Source organism: Oncorhynchus keta, chromosome 2, assembly GCF_023373465.1.
Source record: "Oncorhynchus keta strain PuntledgeMale-10-30-2019 chromosome 2, Oket_V2, whole genome shotgun sequence".
Taxonomy (NCBI): Eukaryota; Metazoa; Chordata; class Actinopteri; order Salmoniformes; family Salmonidae; genus Oncorhynchus; species Oncorhynchus keta.
In genome coordinates this window covers 22,523,270-22,541,594 of record NC_068422.1, presented here as the reverse complement: position 1 = coordinate 22,541,594, position 18,325 = coordinate 22,523,270, and the positions used below count along the sequence as shown (strand labels likewise).

At 41.9% G+C, this 18,325-nt stretch overlaps 2 protein-coding genes across 4 annotated transcripts in view; one reads left to right on the top strand and one right to left on the bottom strand.

The window, feature by feature from the left end:
• Positions 1 to 1,320: 1,320 nt before the first annotated feature.
• sfxn2 (sideroflexin 2) lies at positions 1,321 to 8,438 on the bottom strand. 2 transcript variants are annotated; one of them, XM_035793035.2, is made up of 13 exons: positions 8,299 to 8,435; positions 5,593 to 5,621; positions 5,318 to 5,499; positions 4,771 to 4,941; positions 4,531 to 4,629; positions 4,333 to 4,408; positions 4,158 to 4,243; positions 3,989 to 4,049; positions 3,808 to 3,874; positions 3,562 to 3,611; positions 3,310 to 3,359; positions 3,099 to 3,146; positions 1,321 to 2,983 (listed from the first exon to the last, which is right to left on the bottom strand). In XM_035793035.2, the coding sequence occupies exons 3-13, from the start codon at positions 5,470 to 5,472 to the stop codon at positions 2,884 to 2,886; spliced, it is 963 nt and encodes a 320-aa protein (XP_035648928.1). In that variant the 5' UTR covers positions 5,473 to 5,499; positions 5,593 to 5,621; positions 8,299 to 8,435; the 3' UTR covers positions 1,321 to 2,883. The 2 variants fall into 2 exon arrangements, with proteins under 2 accessions (XP_035648928.1, XP_052329667.1); XM_052473707.1 differs by having other exon boundaries at positions 5,318 to 5,621; positions 8,299 to 8,438.
• A 254-nt stretch (positions 8,439 to 8,692) lies between these two features.
• The window catches only part of LOC118398060 (ADP-ribosylation factor-like protein 3), a 31,091-nt gene continuing 21,458 nt past the window's right edge, over positions 8,693 to 18,325 (top strand). For both annotated transcript variants that reach the window (XR_008074422.1, XM_035793047.2), the window contains exon 1: positions 8,693 to 8,826. Coding sequence is in view for 1 of the 2 variants with exons in the window: in XM_035793047.2 (XP_035648940.1) it covers positions 8,824 to 8,826 (3 nt within the window). In the remaining variant the exon portion in view is untranslated. The remainder of the gene's footprint in view (positions 8,827 to 18,325) is intronic.

Sequence of the window (18,325 nt, the reverse complement as noted above, 5' to 3'; positions counted from 1 at the left end):
TCACTGGGGCCAAGCTTCTTGCCATCAAGGACCTCTATACCTGACGGTGTCAGAGGAAGGCCCTAAAAATGGTCAAAGACTACAGTCAACCTCATCATAGACTTTTCTCTCTGCTTCCGCACAGCAAACGGTACTGGGGTGCCAAGTCTAGGTTCAAGAGGCTTCTAAACAGCATCTACCCCCAAGCCATAAGACCACAGCTTTAACCCCCCTCTCACTCTTTTACACTGCTGCTACTCTCTGTTATTATCTATGCACAAGTCAATTTAATAACTGTACCTACATGTATATATTACCTCAACTAACCGGTGCCCCGCACATTCACTCTGTACCGGTACCCCCTTTATATAACCTCGCTATTGTTATTTTACTGCTGCTCTTTTTATTTATTATTTTTCTTTAGGTATTTTTCTTAAAACTGCATTGTTGGTTAAGGGCTTGTAATTAAGCATTTCACTGTAAAGTCTACACCTGCTGTAGATTTCACCTGCTGGATAAATCTGAAGCATCAGGTTGGAATTTCCCCTCCCCGCCAAATATGATGAGAATAGTAAACCCAGTAGCCGACCGTGGGAGTATGGAGCTGAGCCGAAATTATTTTATTCTAATTGAAGAAAAACCCGATCAATACAGTTATGTTCCAAAAACTAAAATCTGTTACGAAGAGAGTGCGCTAGGTTTTGTAAATGTGACCCTTTACCAAGGTTTCTCAAAATTACATCGTTTACAATGAGTGCAAGGGCAATTTGAATTAATACCCACGAGCATTTCAGACGGAAGGCGTTCCCTACCGAAAATATGCAAATAAATGTTAGAACGCGCCAATAGGATATCGCTAGCTTATGCTTGTTCTCCCCACCATTTTTAATATGCTCCCGTTGAAAACTGGGTTAGTTATAAAAATATTTGCTGCTGTGTAGCTGATCTGTCCATAAGGAAACATTGCCCCCTGGTGGTTCTTTTGTATCACCACAACATACCTCAGTATGTCGTGACTGTAGTAGAGAGGGAGGAACTAGACTCCTGTCACAGCACACACACCAAGGCAGCTTAGTCAATGAGAATCAATTCTACTTGTCAATAACAATCGGTTATCATTATTGACTTCTTCACAACTCAATTGCTTCACTTCTGAGCATGTGAACACATTTACATTTAAGTCATTTAGCAGACGCTCTTATCCAGAGCGACTTACAAATTGGTGCATTCACCTTATGACATCCAGTGGAACAGCCACTTTACAATAGTGCATCTAAATCTTTTAGGGGGGGGGGGTGAGAAGGATTACTTATCCTATCCTAGGTATTCCTTCTAGGCAAACCTTCTAGAACACTAAAAACTGTGGAACCATAGACTCAGAACACTGATGACCGAGGGCAAAGAGCCGAGGGCAAAACCTAAGAACATTCTATAGAACACCTGCATGAAGGCTTAAGTAATGATCTATTCCTGATATGGCATTACATTGTTTGAGTAATACACTACTCTTTATTTGCACCCAACACTGAGATGTGTACACACACACAGTTGGTCATATTTGAATCCATGGTCAAGAGTCACTAACACAGGTTGATTCGCTATATCGTGCTGTAATTCTGGTCAATAATAGTGGACTATATAGGAAATAGGGTGCCATTTGGAATGCATGCAAAATGTCCAAAAAGTCATTGTCCTTCCAGCCAGTTATGGAATGTGTGATTGGAGATACTCAGACAGTACAAACAGTGCATGATGAATAGCATCACTTGAATTATACACTGTGGCACATTAACATTGAGATAGTAGCTAGGTTTCCATTCAATTGGCGAGATTTTCAAGCGAATATTCTAAAAATTGCTTAAAAAAAAAGCTTATTTCCCACTAGAGATATGTTTTCATCAAATTGACTTGTTGCGGATAAAAGTCTATGCGTGATGACAGTGCACATAAAGTAACTTTTGCAGTTAAATTCCAATGGACTGAATAAAAAAATACAAGTTAAATGGGTTTCCATTGCATTTTTCAACTCAACTGCTGTTTTTGCCATGCCAAATTTCTTTTTTTGTATTTCTGTCTGTAATAAAGCACTTTTGTGGGGGAAAACTCATTCTGATTGTCTGTGCTTGGATCCCCAGTGGATGGGCCTGGCTCCCAAGTGGGTGGTCCTATGCCCTCCCTGGCCTACCCGTGACTGCGCCCCGCCCAGTCATGTGAAACCCATAGATTAGGCACCAATTTATTTAAATTGACTGATTTCCTTATATGAACTGTAACTCAGTAAAATCATTGAAATTGTTGCATTTATATTTTTTGTTCAGTATATTTATCAAACGGCAGCCAAGCGTCGATCATGTCACCAGAATAAGAGTCTCGATATTTAGTGGAAAGGTGCATCAAGCGCCTCACCATGCACTTTCATCAGTTACTCACAACTTATTTCCTCTGTAACCTAATAAACTGTATGCTTTTCTGAGTCATAGTTGGAGGACCACACAACATATCAAGTTTACTTCAATATGATGGTTATTATAAATGTGTTTCCACCACCATTCCTCGCAGAATTAATTTTACAGACACAAAAAGATCCCACTTTGTCAAGTGCATTTTGTTTTGTCAACATTTCTAAAGTTTACAGACAAATCTGCTGTTTCCATCAGGCCTCGTGACATTTTTTTTTATCCAACATGTACTTTACTCGCATAAAAAGGTGGTTTGTGGTACAAAAAGAGAATTCAAACACATTTGAACATCTCCCTTAGAATTACAAAGATTCTTTGAAAATAAAGACAAACAAGGAGAAAGCTATTTATCCTATGAACCGAAGATGCTGATTGGCTCATCTATAAAAACTTTCAGATGCTCTCCCTGATTGGACAATTATTAAGAAGGCAGATGTGCGTGTGTTCATAGGCCCTTGTTGAAGTAGACGTATTGTACACTGTCCCCGTAATGACACAGGATGGACTCCCTTAGCTCTGGCTCCAGCTTAGACACAGCCATGGAGCTGAAAGAAAGGAAGAGTGAGAGAGACCTAAACCAAGGGAGAGCCTAATACTAAAACAGCTACTAACATCATGAAGGTGCAAAACTGAATGCTGCCCAGTCGACAGGCTACTTACCATTGCTGAGGGAACAGGGAGCAGGCTGCAGGCACCATGAAGACCAGGCTGCAAAACAGACAGTTAGGTGACTGTGCCTACTGAGACATGTACGTTACATCCCAAATGGTACCCTATTCCCTACATAGTACACTACTTTTGACCAGCCCCCCCCCTCCCAAAAAAAAACAACCCTGTACCAAACAAATCTTCCTGGTGCAGTCCTACTTACAACGCTCCCACCATTATGACTTGTAAAGGTCCGTGGAAGAAGGTGATCCTCTGTTAACCGAAAGATAGAGCTTATTAGCAATAAACTGCAATGCAACGCAAGACAGACTCTGCACTGTCAGCATGTTTAGTCAAGAACAACGTAACTGTGGATATTTAGTCAATAGCACTGTAACTAGGAATGCTTATTCAATAACTTTGTAGCTAGCTAGCATATGCATGTCTAGTAGCAGTATTTGAATAAAAGACCCACCTGCATAAACTTGAATTTCTCAAGTCTCTGCATGATGACGGGGAGAATGACTAGGAGAAGAGAGGGGGAAAGGGAGAAAAAAATGTGATAAAGGAGAGGGTGGCAGGTGGAAACAAGAGGAGAGGAATGAGTCATTGAAGGGAGCAACAGGGTCACACCAACACAGCTCCACTTTCCATTGTCTATGGAGCGAGGACTGAGCTCAAACTCTACAGCTCCCCTCCTCCTTAAACCTCTGAAACGTACTCATGCCCGGTGCTGCCATGGTAATTCGGGAAATGACCACCTGGGTGATGCCCTTCACAGCTGCTTTCTGGAAAGAAAGAAATTGTGGGAACGGAGGTGTAGGTACAATGTAATTGCGCTGCTCTTGTGTAACAGTCAGAAATTGGATAATTAAATATCCAGAAATTCCCAGTGCTGTTACCTTGGAATGGCCAAGTTTGTTTCCATTCTCATCTGTTACAGCTATGCCATTCAGGAGCTCCCTGAGAAAATAGAAGGTCAACAACTCACAGTTGTCTTCATGGGGGACGCTAATACACTATCAGAATAGATGCTAATACTCAAGTGACTTCAATTGAGCATGTACTCACTGTTGCCTCATCATTGGAATATTGACACAGTTAGCGGACGCCACGGCTGCAAACGGAACCCAGCGCGCCACCAGCGGAGGGGCCCTCTACGCAGGGGGGCGGAGACAAGACGACAAGGGGAAGTTGAACATGTAATCAAATCAAACCAGTCTGTGTTGTGTTCTTTGAACTGTACCTTTGTGTAGAAGTTAAGTCCCACAGCAGTGGCTAGAGCAGTGCTAGTTGCTGTTAAATAGGCTACTCCGATTTGACTGAAGGGGTAGAGAAAAGAGATTGAGTATAAGACATTTAAATAGCTCTTAATATTCTCCATGTACATTGCAATACATTCAGCACAACAGTGTGTGGGTGTGTGTGGTCTGCAGGGTCTTACTTGGGTGTGATGGGGGAAGCAGCATTTCTGTTGGTGTAGTTGACCAGAGCATTAAACGACTGATTCACCCACTGCCAGAACACTACAGCAGGGACTGTCCTAGAGAGAAAGAGAAAATGATAGAAAGAGGAAGAGTGGGGAAAGAGGAATATAAATGTAGGATTAGAAGTCACCGCTCCAAACTCACCTATGGTCGGCTAACGTAAAGATATGTTGTCAAATCTGTGTGTGTGTGTGTACCTGTAGAACTGTAGCATACCGCCCGTTATGGCCATCCCTCCGGGCACCTGGAAGGACATTCGACCAATCAGATTCATGCGATCGCCAGTGTCAGGGTGAAAGGCAGAGTCATAGAGCTTCTTGGCGTAGTGCAGCTGTTCCTCTGTGGTGCCGGGGGGAACGGACCCTGCTCTAGAACAGGAGAACCACACAGAACCCAAATTCTCATCACAGGGAACAAAAACTGTAGACATAATGGAATTACAACTTCAGTGGTATAATAATATAATTTGGTGGTGCTTAATTATATTTGTCCTATTAGACAAATGTACAAGTGTGTATTGGAAATGTGTTTCCATATTATCCTAACTCCCCCTGAGACACCAGCAGAGAGTTGTGGTCAGAGCCAGGGTCCAGCATTTTACCAGTGTTTCTCGAGCAAATAGTGTTAAGTGCCTTGCTCAAGGGCACAACAGATGTTTCTACTTGTCGGCTCTGGGATTCGAACCAGCAACCTTTGGGTTACTGGCCAAATGCTCTAACCTCATGGTGTCTGTGTGTGCGTTACCTGCAGCTCTCCACCAGTGCTTTAGCCTCATCCAGTCGTGAGTCCGGCAGTAGTGCTGTCCTCCAGTCTGTGATGTTGGCAAAGTGCTTCAATCTTCCCATAAACGTGGACTGATCCCACCGTGGCACGTCAATGTCAAACCCGCTCACTGCCATCGTGACCCTCCGCCTCACAACCTAGGTCTAAAGTCAGAAATATGGTATCCAATCCACCTCACCTGTCCAAAACAGAGTCGAGCCTGCAGTCAATGTTTGGCTTCTTGGTCCTGTACCAACCTGGTCCACTCAGCGCTTCCAGTCTGACTCTGTAAAGACAGAAACACATGAGTCTTCCTGTTTTCAGTTGTTAGAATAGCCTTGACTTTAGTATAAGCTTTAAAAGAAAAAAAGTGTAGAACTAATCTTGGGACCACATACAGCATGTTATTACAGTATCATATCATTTGCATCCTCAGTATCCTGTGTAAAAAATAAAATAACAAAATCTCTCCTCCCAAGGTTCTCTGGGTAACCTACTTTCTAACCAATCAGACCTGCTCAGAGCAGAGAGCTATAACTTTTGAACACAGCCTTAGGGCAGCCCTCCCTGTGGTTCCTGCAGTGTCTCTCTGTCCCTCACTCAGCAAACAACTAATCAGAGTTGATTCTCTCACAGGAGACTGAGTAACAGAATCAGTTTAATTAATAAACCACCCTTCCAGAGTTCCCTCAAAGTTCATCTGGGGTCACAGTGTGGCATTGTCTGCATCAGAGCATTTCCTTCCTACCCATTTCAAACAGCCAGAGAGAATGCGTAGAATCTGAAGCAGCAAAAAAAAAAAAACAGTATGTTGACCAGGGTTAAATCTCAATAGACTGAAAGTGGCTTCCTCTACTTGTCTCCTTTCTTTCATCTGTATTGATGTTAAAAAAATGGATAAGTTCAAACAGATCTCCAGATTAAAGTATTATCTAAGGTTTTTAGATCAGAGCAGTGCATGCAAAAAGACTAGGGGAGGAGGGATTGGAGGCCATTCTAGAGTATTGAAATGCACCCAGGACAGCCAGGCTAGAAGCAGGCTGGATCCAGAGCTGGTCAGAGCTGTTTGTTTGAACAGCAGGGTCATGCACTCTCTGCTGTAGCTGCACAATGAGCAGGAATGAACCCAGACCAAGCCCAGCATCTCAGTACAGCGACATATCACTATATCACTGACCAAGTCAATGGATGAATAAACATGAATTAATGAACAAACGTTTTGTAGGAATGTTGTGAAGAGAGATAGAGTAAGGGCCGAGGGAGAGAGAGGACAATGTGAATTAATAACAAGGGGGTCAGAGTTGAAGACAAGCCTGAAAGTGTGTGATGTGATGAGGTTGAGAATAAAGTAAGGATATTATCAACCACAGGTATTTATTTCCCCCAGGGCGGGCTAGTTAGACTGGACTTCAATCATCAACAGCTGCATCTCAATACTCTAGAGTGGCCCCTCTCCTCTCCATCTGCACTGATCTGAAAACACAGGGTGTGAAACCTTTGCTTGACGACTCAAACTGAATTCTTCCTCTGCTATATGATCGCAGAAAATACATGTTTGTGTGTGTGGCTGGGCAGTTGGTCCCAGTGTCCGGTCTGGAGGGTGAAGTCACAAGCTCTACTGGTCGGCTACTGCATAGCAACATAGAGGTCCAAAAGCCCTGATCTGCCCTATGTAATTTACGATTGTCAGAACTTTTTGGGGCTCTAGAATCTGTTTATTGTGATCATGTTCGATCCCACTGTGAATTCTTGGAAAGTCATCTACAAATTGAGATATTTCATTAACTAGTGATCAATTCTGACTACTACATTTGTCGCCACACAGGACTACGTGCTGACAGACAAACCATGGGCTGCAGTCTAGAGGCTCTGGTTGACTCTCAAGCAGGATGAAAACGACTATGTCGACCATAATCATTTTCTGGTGCCATTCAGCCAGAGTTAATTTGGAGGAGATGGGAAACTCCATTAGAATCTTATTAATCCCCATTTTGTACGCTGTCCACGCGTCGTTAATATGCCCCGCTTTGCATTCTGGGAGATTATGGGACAAGGAGAGCGCTCCTTCAGGGAGTGCATGGGAGTGAATTGAGCTCTAGGTCAAAAAAAAAACAGTATGAATTTCGTGAAACAAGAAGTACAACATTACACATCTTTTCCGAGATAGTTCAATTGTTCTAGTAATATCGTATAGCTTTGGAATCGTGACATGACTTAGGCTGGTTTCTCTACTCAAATGCCGCATTCAAAACAACTGGAAACTCGAAAATCTCAGTCGGAGCTCGTTTTTTTCCCCCGAGTTCCCAGATGTCTTGAACGCCCGGAAGTCGGAGATTTTTGAAGGCGGCATGCTTCAATTTCAAATACTTCCGGCTTCATGCGCCATCGGGAGATGTTTTTAAGATTGTGTATGACGTAAGCGCTAACACTAGCTACTGGTTTTAAGGTCTATGGGAGCAATGTGGTTGGGTTGACATGCAAGTGAAACCTGTTCTTCAGAACCGGTGCAAATAAAGGAAAGGAAATGAGGAGGAGAAGCAAAGAAATTAGATTTGCCGAGTCTGTGTAGTTAAAACATGAGAACTAGTAACCTAAAAAGGCTTTAGTAAAGACATGTCGATGTGCAATTATCTGCAGCAGTAAACAAGTAGCTAGCTAGATTCAAAGCAATTGTGCAAGACTGTCGAGAAGCTAGATTAATTGTTGACATCCATCCTGTGCCTCCAAGTCTAGAACAGCTGCACTCATCCTTATGCATTATTGGACCATCATATTGACTAGCCTAGTTAAATTAAATAAAAGAAGCTATCATTCAGACTGATGCAACTTGCCTGTCACGTTACCCGCATTTTGCGAAGCATGCTATAGCAGCCTTGTCCAGAAATGAGGGAAGAGATAGCTGGCAACAAAAACACTAACTATATCAATATCTGCAACAAAGTAGCAGAAGAAACATACGTTACCTTTCAGCGCTGGACTGCAAGATGACACAATGTCACTTGCTAAATGTTTCAAGTCGAGATCTCAGCAGTTAGTGTAGTAGGGGAGGGTGCACGTGGCACCGCTTCCTCCAATCACAGCCTGGGGCAGCTCCCTTTCCGAACTTCGGTCTCCATAAATAAATACTTTTTAATCAAATAAAAAAAATACTCATATGTACTTTCAGTCATCTCATCTTTTAAACTCTGCATGCAGTAGATCTTTACCTTTGTATTTCTAAAGCAAAGGCAAAATACATAATTATGGCTAAAGCGACCTCACAATGATAAATAGACAATATAGATAAATACACAGTGATGCTATTTATACCTCAGATTGTATTTCTGAAGTGAGGAATGTTTTGTTCACCGAGATTTTAATATTAGCGAAAGTGGCTAATTGTAACGATAAATTCATTTGCTTTACGTGTGAGTTTGTGTAAAACGTCATCAGGCCCTAGTAACCTCGACAGGGTCTTGGGAAGATAGATCGCTAGCTAAAGCAACAATATGGTGAGGTAAATTTACTGTGATACGTTGCTATTATAACGTATTATAATGTTTCCTCTTCAAATTACTGCCACTGTACCCTTCATAAATTGGTGAAAAATTAAGATGTTGGAAAAGCTGACTGCAGGGCCAGCGGTCTTGTTGCTATATTGGTTTAGCTAGTATCATTATGAGATGTGCAGCCTAGTAGTATAGCTAACTAGCGAGGTAAACTCAATTGAAACTGTTGCAAGTTACATAATTAGTTAGATAGTTCAGTCGCTTCAGAACACTTTCCCTCTTTGAAACCACCGTATCATCCTGAAGAGAGCGTCATTATTTCGAGAATAGTTCTTCTATTTTCTGTATCCTCTTAGGGCTGGGCGACATGGCCAAAATATCATATCATGGTATTTTTCTAATTTTACGGTATTTTATGTTTTTGATTAATAGGGTGGCAACACATATATTCTCAATTATTTCAATGGGTCTTTCTCCATTCGGATTGTTTTATACTGTGAAATTCAACTTCAAACTAAAATCATTTCCTGCATTTCCATCAATTCTTGCATTTCCTGCACTCATTTAAGATTATTTCCACACTGCCACGATATGGGCCTTATTTTTAACCAAACGTTGCAATTGCGATTTAGATCAAAACACTTGGGTGAACTTTTGAAATCACGGAAATAGAACGTTTATTGTAATTTTATATTTAGAATATAAATAATAGTGAGCACTTTGAATACAGTGTTTTACATGACAACGAATGAAAATGCCATGGACGAGTAATTGAACAGGGTAGGATCCAAATGGATGTAACGTTTCCTAGGCGACCCTATAATCTTTGGTAGTGATGGGCATTCCGGCTCTTTTCAGTGAGCCGGCTCGTTCGGCTCAGCTCACCAAAATGAACCGGTTCTTTTGGCTCACAAACGGCTCTTTAAAATAAATGTTTTTGTATTTTTTCAAGTCAAACAGTTTGCGATAATTTGACTGATTGGTGTTAAAACAATTCTATTATTAAATTATTAAATGAAATCATACTATACCTTAACCACAATGTATTTAAAAATGCATTGGTTTGTTGTGAAAAATAATTATATTAAACATTTGCATTTAAAGTATAACTTTTTAATGTATATGAACAAAGTACATAAATCTAACCATTCAAAATGAATACAATCGGGACAGCATAATAGAATATTGCACCATATCAAAGAAAAATAAATAACAATTTGCAAAACGGCAACATCCCACAAATTGAAATAACACGTGCATTTAAAAGTAGAGGTCAACAGATTATGATTTTTCAACGCCGATACCGATTATTGGAGAACCCAAAAAAGCTGCTGCCGATTAATCGGCCGATTTTTGTGTGTGTGTGTATATATATATATATATATATTATTTTTTTAAATTTTATTTTGTAATAATGACAATTACAACAATACTGAATGAACACCCTTATTTTAACTTAATATAATACATAAATAAAAAATCAATTTGGTCTCAAATAAATAAGGAAACATGTTCAATTTGGTTTAAATAATGCAAAAACATTGCACTTTTACTTTCTACTCCAATACTATATGTGCCATGTAAAAAAAAGCTCATATTTAAGTTCCTTGCTCAGAACATGAGAACATATGAAAGCTGGTGGTTCCTTTTAACATGAGTCTTCAATATTCCCAGTTAAGAAGTTTTAGGTTGTAGTTACTATAGGACTATTTCTCTCTATACTGTTTGTATTTCATATACCTTTGACTATTGGATGTACTTATAGGCACTATAGTATTGCCAGCCTAATCTCGGGAGTTGATAGGCTTGAAGTCATAAATACCGCTGTGCTTCAAGCATTGCGAAGAGCTGCTGGCAAACGCGGGAAAGTGCTGTTTGAATGAATGCTTACGAGCCTGCTGCTGCCTACCACCGCTCAGACTGCTCTATCAAATCATAAACTTAATTATAAAGTAATAGACACAGGAATACGAGCCATAGGTCATTAATATGGTCAAATCCTTAAACTATAATTTTGAAAACAAAATGTTTATTCTTTCAATGAAATACCGAACCGTTATGTATTTTATCAAACGTGTGGCATCCCTAAGTCTAAATATTGCTCTTACATTGCGCAACCTTCAATGATATGTCATAATTATGTAAAATTCTGGCTAAGTAATTACGGCCTTTGTTAGGAAGAAATGGTCTTCACACAGTTCAACGAGCCAGGCGGCCCAAACTGCTGCATATACCCTGACTCTGCTTGCAACAGAATGCAAGAGAAGTGACACAATTTCCCTATTTAATATTGCCTGCAAACATGAATTTCTTTTAACTAAATTATCACCCGTTTGGCGAAGTAGGCTGTGATTCGATGATAAATTAACAGGCACCGCCTTGATTATTTGCAATGCAAGACATGCTAGTTAAACTAGTAATATCAACCATGTGTAGTTAACTAGTGATTATGTTAAGATTGATAGTTTTTTATAATATAGGTTTAATGCTAGCTAGCAACTTACCTTGGCTCCTTGCTGCACTCGCGTAACAGGTGGTCAGCCTGCCACGCAGTCTCCTCTTGGAGTGCAATGTAATCGGCCAAAATCGGTATCCAAAAATGCTGATTACCGATTGTTATGAAAACTTGAAATCGGCCCTAATTAATCGGCCATGCCCATTAAATCGGTCGACCTCTAAAGTATAACTTATAAAAATGTATATAAACAAAGTGCATATAAATGTAACAATTCAAAACTAATACAATCTGAACCAAATAATAGAATATTGTTCCATATCAAAGAAAAATAAATAGCAATGTGCAAAACTGCAGCTTCCCACATAAAACCTTAAACTGTTCCCTATTTTCTCTCCTTTATTGACATGTTTTTTTATTCTACCTTTATTTAACTAGGCAAGTCAGTTATGAACAAATTCTTATTTTCAATGACAGCCTAGGGGCAGAACGACAGATTTTTAACTTGTCAGCTCAGGGATTTGATCTTGCAACCTTTTGGTGACTAGTCCATTGCTCTAACCACTAGGCTACATGCTGCCTGTTATAACCAGCAGCACACAGCAATCCTGACCATAATTTGCTTTTATGCGAGATTTGCATTCAGAAATGCAAGCTGCCTCACTTTCGAGGTGCTGATGCGGTCTCAGTAATTATTTGTCCCGTTTTCGAGAAGACCCTCTCATAGGGAATGGATGTGGCCACTATGCTGAGTCTCCCTGTCATGACTTTGAAAAGCTGGGGGTAGACAGAGGCCTTGTTCTTCCACCAGCTCAGAGGATCTGAGCTGGAGGGGCTCCTCCAAATAGGATCGGACCTCCATTATGGCATCTGCTGAGGGATTCCTTTGTGCTGCCTCCCCAGTTGCTCTCTCGTCAAACAGCATCCAAACAGCAGACGTTTATGGCACTACTGCTGGTGCTTCTACTCCATCTGATCCCTCTTCTTCCTGTTGCCCTGGTGCCTGAGCCAGCTGACTGCTGGGGCTGTCCCTCCCTGCTGCGGACGTTATTCTTTGAAGAGCCTCATCAATCGCTCTGGCATCACTGAAGGCTAACTTCTTAAACCTGGGGTCAAGTGCAGCGGTTTCTGATAGCACGTGATTATATTCCATTCTGTGGAACTTTCTGTCCATTAATGAACATAGGGTGTCCATCAACTCTGTCACATGTCCTGTGGTTACATTTGCTTCTCTATCGCGGCAGGCTGTGATCCGCTGCATACCCTTACACAGGAGTATCATTTGAGGCTGTCACATAGCTGAAAAGAGAGAACAGTAACTTATTAGTTCAGGTTCATGTTTTATCTACTAAAACTACATTCTCACCTACTGCTCATATACATATATACAGTGGGGCAAAAATGTATTGAGTCAGCCACCAATTGTGCAAGTTCTCCCACTTAAAAAGATGAGAGGCCTGTCATTTTTATTAAATGAGAAAAAAAATCACATTGTAGGATTTTTAATGAATTTATTTGCAAATTATGGTGGAAAATAAGTATTTGGTCTAACAAAAGCTTATCCCAATACTTTGTTATATACCCTTTGTTGGCAATGACAGAGGTCAAATGTTTTCGATGGCAATTTGAATCCACAGAGATACAATGGTGAGATCCTAAGTTCCACTGCCGTGCCATACATCCGCCCCCATCACACCTCATGTTTCTGCATGATAATGCACGGCCATAATGTCGCAAGGATCTTTACACAATTCCTGGGCCCTGACAATGTCCAAGTTCTTCCATGGCCTGCATACTCTCCAGACATGTCACCCATTGAGCATATTCGGGATGCTCTGGATCGATGTGTACGACAGTGTGTTCCAGTTCCCACCAATATCCAGCAACTTCGGGTTAGCCATTGAAGAGGAGTGAGACAACATTCCACAGGCCACAATCAACAGCCTGATCCAATCTATGCGAAGGAAATGTGTCGTGCTGTATGACGCAAATGGTGGTCACATCAGATACTGACTGGTTTTCTGATTCACACCCCTACCTTTTTTTAGGTACTATATCTATGACCAACAGACCCATATTAGTATTCCCAGTCGTGAAATCCATATATTTAGGGCCTAATTAATTGATTTCATTTGACTGATTTCCGTATACGAATTGTTGCTCAGTCAAATCTTTCAAATTGTTACATGTTGCGTTTTATATTTTGGTTCAGTGTACATACTATGGCAAATACTAGATCTAGAAATAGGGACAAACAAACACAGCGAAACAATGTGACCATGGACCAAGTAGTTGACAAATCGACTAAAGTGAGTTGAGAGACACCACTAACAGCAATTTGCAATGATAATGAGAAACTGTCTAAGCAGATGAAGAAAATATCAGAAAATATAAAAGCTAATAGGACTGAACTGGACAAACGTTTGGAGAGGGCTGAAAATGGGTTAACTCTGTGTCACGTCCTGACCTTAGTTCATTTTTTAGGTCTCTGTTTTAGGTTGGTCAGGGCGTGAGTTGGGGTGGGCATTCTATGTTTTTTGTTCTATGTTTTGTATTTCTGCTTTTGGCCTGGTATGGTTCCCGATCAGAGGCAGCTGTCAATCGCTGTCTCTGATTGAGAACCGTACTTAGGCAGCCTGTTTTCCCACCATGATTTGTGGGTAGTTGTTTTCTGTTTAGTGTGTTGTTTCACCTGACAGGACTGTTCTGTTTCTTTCATTCACTTTGTTATTTTGTTTTGTGTGTTCAGTTCTAATAAATTAACATGGACACTTACCACACTGCATATTGGTCCGATCCTTCCTACTCCTCCTCAGACGAAGAGGAGAAGCGTTGGAGGAAATCACACAAGAAAAGCCTTACATCATCGAAAATTCTGAGATTTCCATACCCAACTATAACATTTTCCATCAATATAGAACTGCCAAAGGGGGAGGAGTTAGCCTGCAAAGTAATGTCATACTTTCCAGGTCCATACCCAAACAGTTCGAACTTCTAATTTTTAAAATTAATCTCTCCAGAAATAAGTCTCTCACTGTTGCCGCCTGCTACCGACCCCCCTCAGCTCCCAGCTGTGCCCTGGACATCATTTGTGAATTGATCGCCCCCATCTAGCTTCAGAGTTTGTTCTGTTAGGTGACCTAAACTGGGATATGCTTAACACCCTGGCAGTCCTACAATCTAAGTTAGATGCACAAATCATCAAGGAATCCACCAGGTACAACCCTAAATCTGTAAACAAGGGCACCCTCATAGACGTTATCCTGACCAACTGGCCCTCCAAATACACCTCCGCTGTCTTCAATCAGGATCTCAGCGATCACTGCCTCATTGTCTGTATCCGCTACGGGTCCGCAGTCAAACGACCACCCCTAATCACTGTCAAACGCTCCCTAAAACACCTCTGCAAGCAGGCCTTTCTAATCGACCTGGCCCGGGTATCCTGGAAGGATATTGACCTCATCCCGTCAGTTGAGGATGCCTGGTCATTCTTTAAAAGTAACTTCCTCACCATCTTAGATAAGCATGCTCCGTCAAAAAAATGCAGAACTAAGAACAGATATAGCCCTTGGTTCAATCCAAACCTGACTGCCCTCGACCAGCACAAAAACATCCTGTGGCGGACTGCAATAGCATCAAATAGTCCCCGCGATGTACAACTGTTCAGGGAAGTCAGGAACCAATACACTCAGTCAGTCAGGAAAGCAAAGGCCAGCTTTTTCAAGCAGAAATTTGTATCCTGTAGCTCTAACTCCAAAAAGTTCTGGGACACTGTAAAGTCCATGGAGAACAAGAGCACCTCCTCCCAGCTGCCCACTGCACTGAGGCTAGGTAACACGGTCACCACCGATAAATCCATGATAATCGAAAACTTCAACAAGCATTTCTCAACGGCTGGCCATGCCTTCCTCCTGGCTACTCCAACCTCGGCCAACAGCTCCCCCCGCAGCTACTCGCCCAAGCCTCACCAGCTTCTCCTTTACCCAAATCCAGATAGCAGATGTTCTGAAAGAGCTGCAAAACCTGGACCCGTACAAATCAGCTGGGCTTGACAATCTGGACCCTCTATTTCTGAAACTATCCGCCGCTATTGTCGCAACCCCTATTACCAGTCTGTTCAACATCTCTTTCATATCGTCTGAGATCCCCATGGACTGGAAAGCTGCCGCGGTCTTCCCCCTCTTCAAAGGGGGAGACACCCTGGACCCAAACTGTTACAGACCTATATCCATCCTGCCATGCCTATCTAAGGTCTTCGAAAGCCAAGTCACCAAACAGATCACTGACCATCTCGAATTCCACCGTACCTTCCTCCGCTGTGCAATCTGGTTTCCGAGCCGGTCACAGGTGCACCTCAGCCACGCTCAAGGTACTAAACGATATCATAACCGCCATCGATAAAAGACAGTACTGTGCAGCCATCTTCATCGACCTGGCCAAGGCTTTCGACTCCGTCAATCACCATATTCTTATCGGCAGACTCAGTAGCCTCGGTTTTTCTAATGACTGCCTTGCCTGGTTCACCAACTACTTTGCAGACAGAGTTCAGTGTGTCAAATCGGAGGGCATGTTGTCCGGTCCTCTAGCAGTCTCTATGGGGGTGCCACAGGGTTCAATTCTCGGGCCGACTCTTTTCTCTGTATATATATATATAAATGATGTTGCTCTTGCTGTGGGCGATTCCCTGATCCACCTCTACGCAGACGACACCATTCTGTATACTTCTGGCCCTTCCTTGGACACTGTGCTATCTAACCTCCAAACGAGCTTTAATGCCATACAACACTCCTTCCGTGGCCTCCAACTGCTCTTAAACGCTAGTAAAACCAAATGCATGCTTTTCAACCGTTCGCTGCCTGCACCCGCACGCCCGACTAGCGTCACCACCCTGGATGGTTCCGACCTAGAATATGTGGACATCTATAAGTACCTAGGTGTCTGGCTAGACTGTAAACTCTCCTTCCAGACTCATATCAAACATCTCCAATCCAAAGTCAAAATCAAAAGCCAACACCTCATTTGGCCGCCTTTCCTTCCAGTTCTCTGCTGCCTGTGACTGGAACGAATTGCAAAAATCGTTGAAGTTGAAGACTTATCTCCCTCACCAACTTTAAACATCTGCTATCTGAGCAGCTAACCGATCGCTGCAGCTGTACATAGTCCATCGGTAAATAGCCCACCCAATTTACCTACCTCATCCCCATACTGTTTTTATTTATTTACTTTTCTGCTCTTTTGCACACAAGTATCTGTACCTGCACATGACCATCTGATCATTTATCACTCCAGTATTAATCTGCTAAATTGGAATTATACGCCTACCTCCTCATGCCTTTTGCACACAATGTATATAGACTTAATTTTTTTTCTACTGTTTTATTGATTTGTTTATTGTTTACTCCATGTGTAACTCTGTGTTGTTGTCTGTTCACACTGCTATGCTTTATCTTGGCCAGGTCGCAGTTGTAAATGAGAACTTGTTCTCAACTAGCCTACCTGGTTAAATAAAGGTGAAAATAAAAAATAAATAAAACAATTATAGGGCTTATTGAAACATTTTATGGGATGGAGGACTTCAGTTGCCTGTCAAATCTTCTTTTCGTAGTTTTCCAAAACATTTCCCCGAAAGAAGAATTTCTGGAAAGGGTAATGCCACAACTACTGGGGCAGGATGACTTCACATAGGCTCCTGGTTCACCAAATACTTCTCAGATAGGGTTCAGTGTGTCAAATCGGAGGGCTTGTTGTCCGGACCTCTGGCAGTCTCTATGTGGGTGCCAGAGGGTTCAATTCTCAGGCCGACTCTCTTCTCTGTATACATCAATGATGTCGCTGTTGCTGTTGGTGATTCTCTGATCCACCTCTACGCAGACGACACCATTCTGTTTACTTCTGGCACTTCTTTGGACACTGTTAACTAACCTCCAGACAAACTGCAATGCCATACAACTCTCCTTCCGTGGCCTCCAACTGCTCTTAAATGCAAGTAAATCTAAATGCATGCTCTTCAACCGATCGCTGCCGACACCTGTCCACCCATCCAGCATCACTACTCTGGATGGTCCTGACTTAGAATATGTGGACAACTACAATACCTAGGTGTCTGGTTATACTGTAAACTCTCCTTCCAGACTCACATTAAGCATCTCCAATCCAAAATTAAATCTAGAAATCAGCTTCCTATTTTGCAACAAAGCATCCTTCACTCATGCTGCCAAACATACCCTCGTAAAACTGACTATCCTACCGATCCTTGACTTCGGTGATGTCATTTACAAAATAGCCCCCAACACTCTACTCAGCAAACTGAATGTAGTCTATCACAGTGCAATCCGTTTTATCACCAAAGCCCCATAACCTATCCACCACTGCGACCTGTATGCTCTCGTTGGCTGCCCTTCACTACATATCCGTCGCCAAACCCACTGGCTCCAGGTCATCTATAAGTCTTTGCTAGGTAAAGCCCCGTCTTATTTCAGCTCACTGGTCACCATAGCAACACCCACCCGTAGCACGCGCTCCAGCAGGTATATTGCACTGGTCATCCCCAAAGCCAACACTTCCTTTGGCCGCTTTTCCTTTCCTTTTCCTTCCTCTGCTGCCAATGACTGGATCGAATTGCAAAAATCTCTGAAGCCTCATATCTCCCTCCATAACTTTAAGCATCAGCTGTATGAGCTGCTTACCGATCACTGCACCTGTACACAGCCAAGCTGTAAATAGCACACCCGACTACCTCATCCCTATATTATTACTTACTCTCTTGCTCTTTTGCAACCCAGTATCTCTACTTGCACATTCATCATATGCACATCTATCACTCCAGTATTAATGCTAAATTGTAACTATTTTCACATCTATGGCCTATTTATTGCCTACCTCCCTACTCTTCTACATTTGCACACACTACATAGATTTGTCTATTTTTCGTTTATTTCTTTTGTGTTATTGACTGTATGTTTGTTGGTATAACTCTGTGCTGTTGGTTTTGTCGCACTGCTTTGCTTTATCTTGGCCAGGTCGCAGTTGTAAATGAGAACCTTTTCT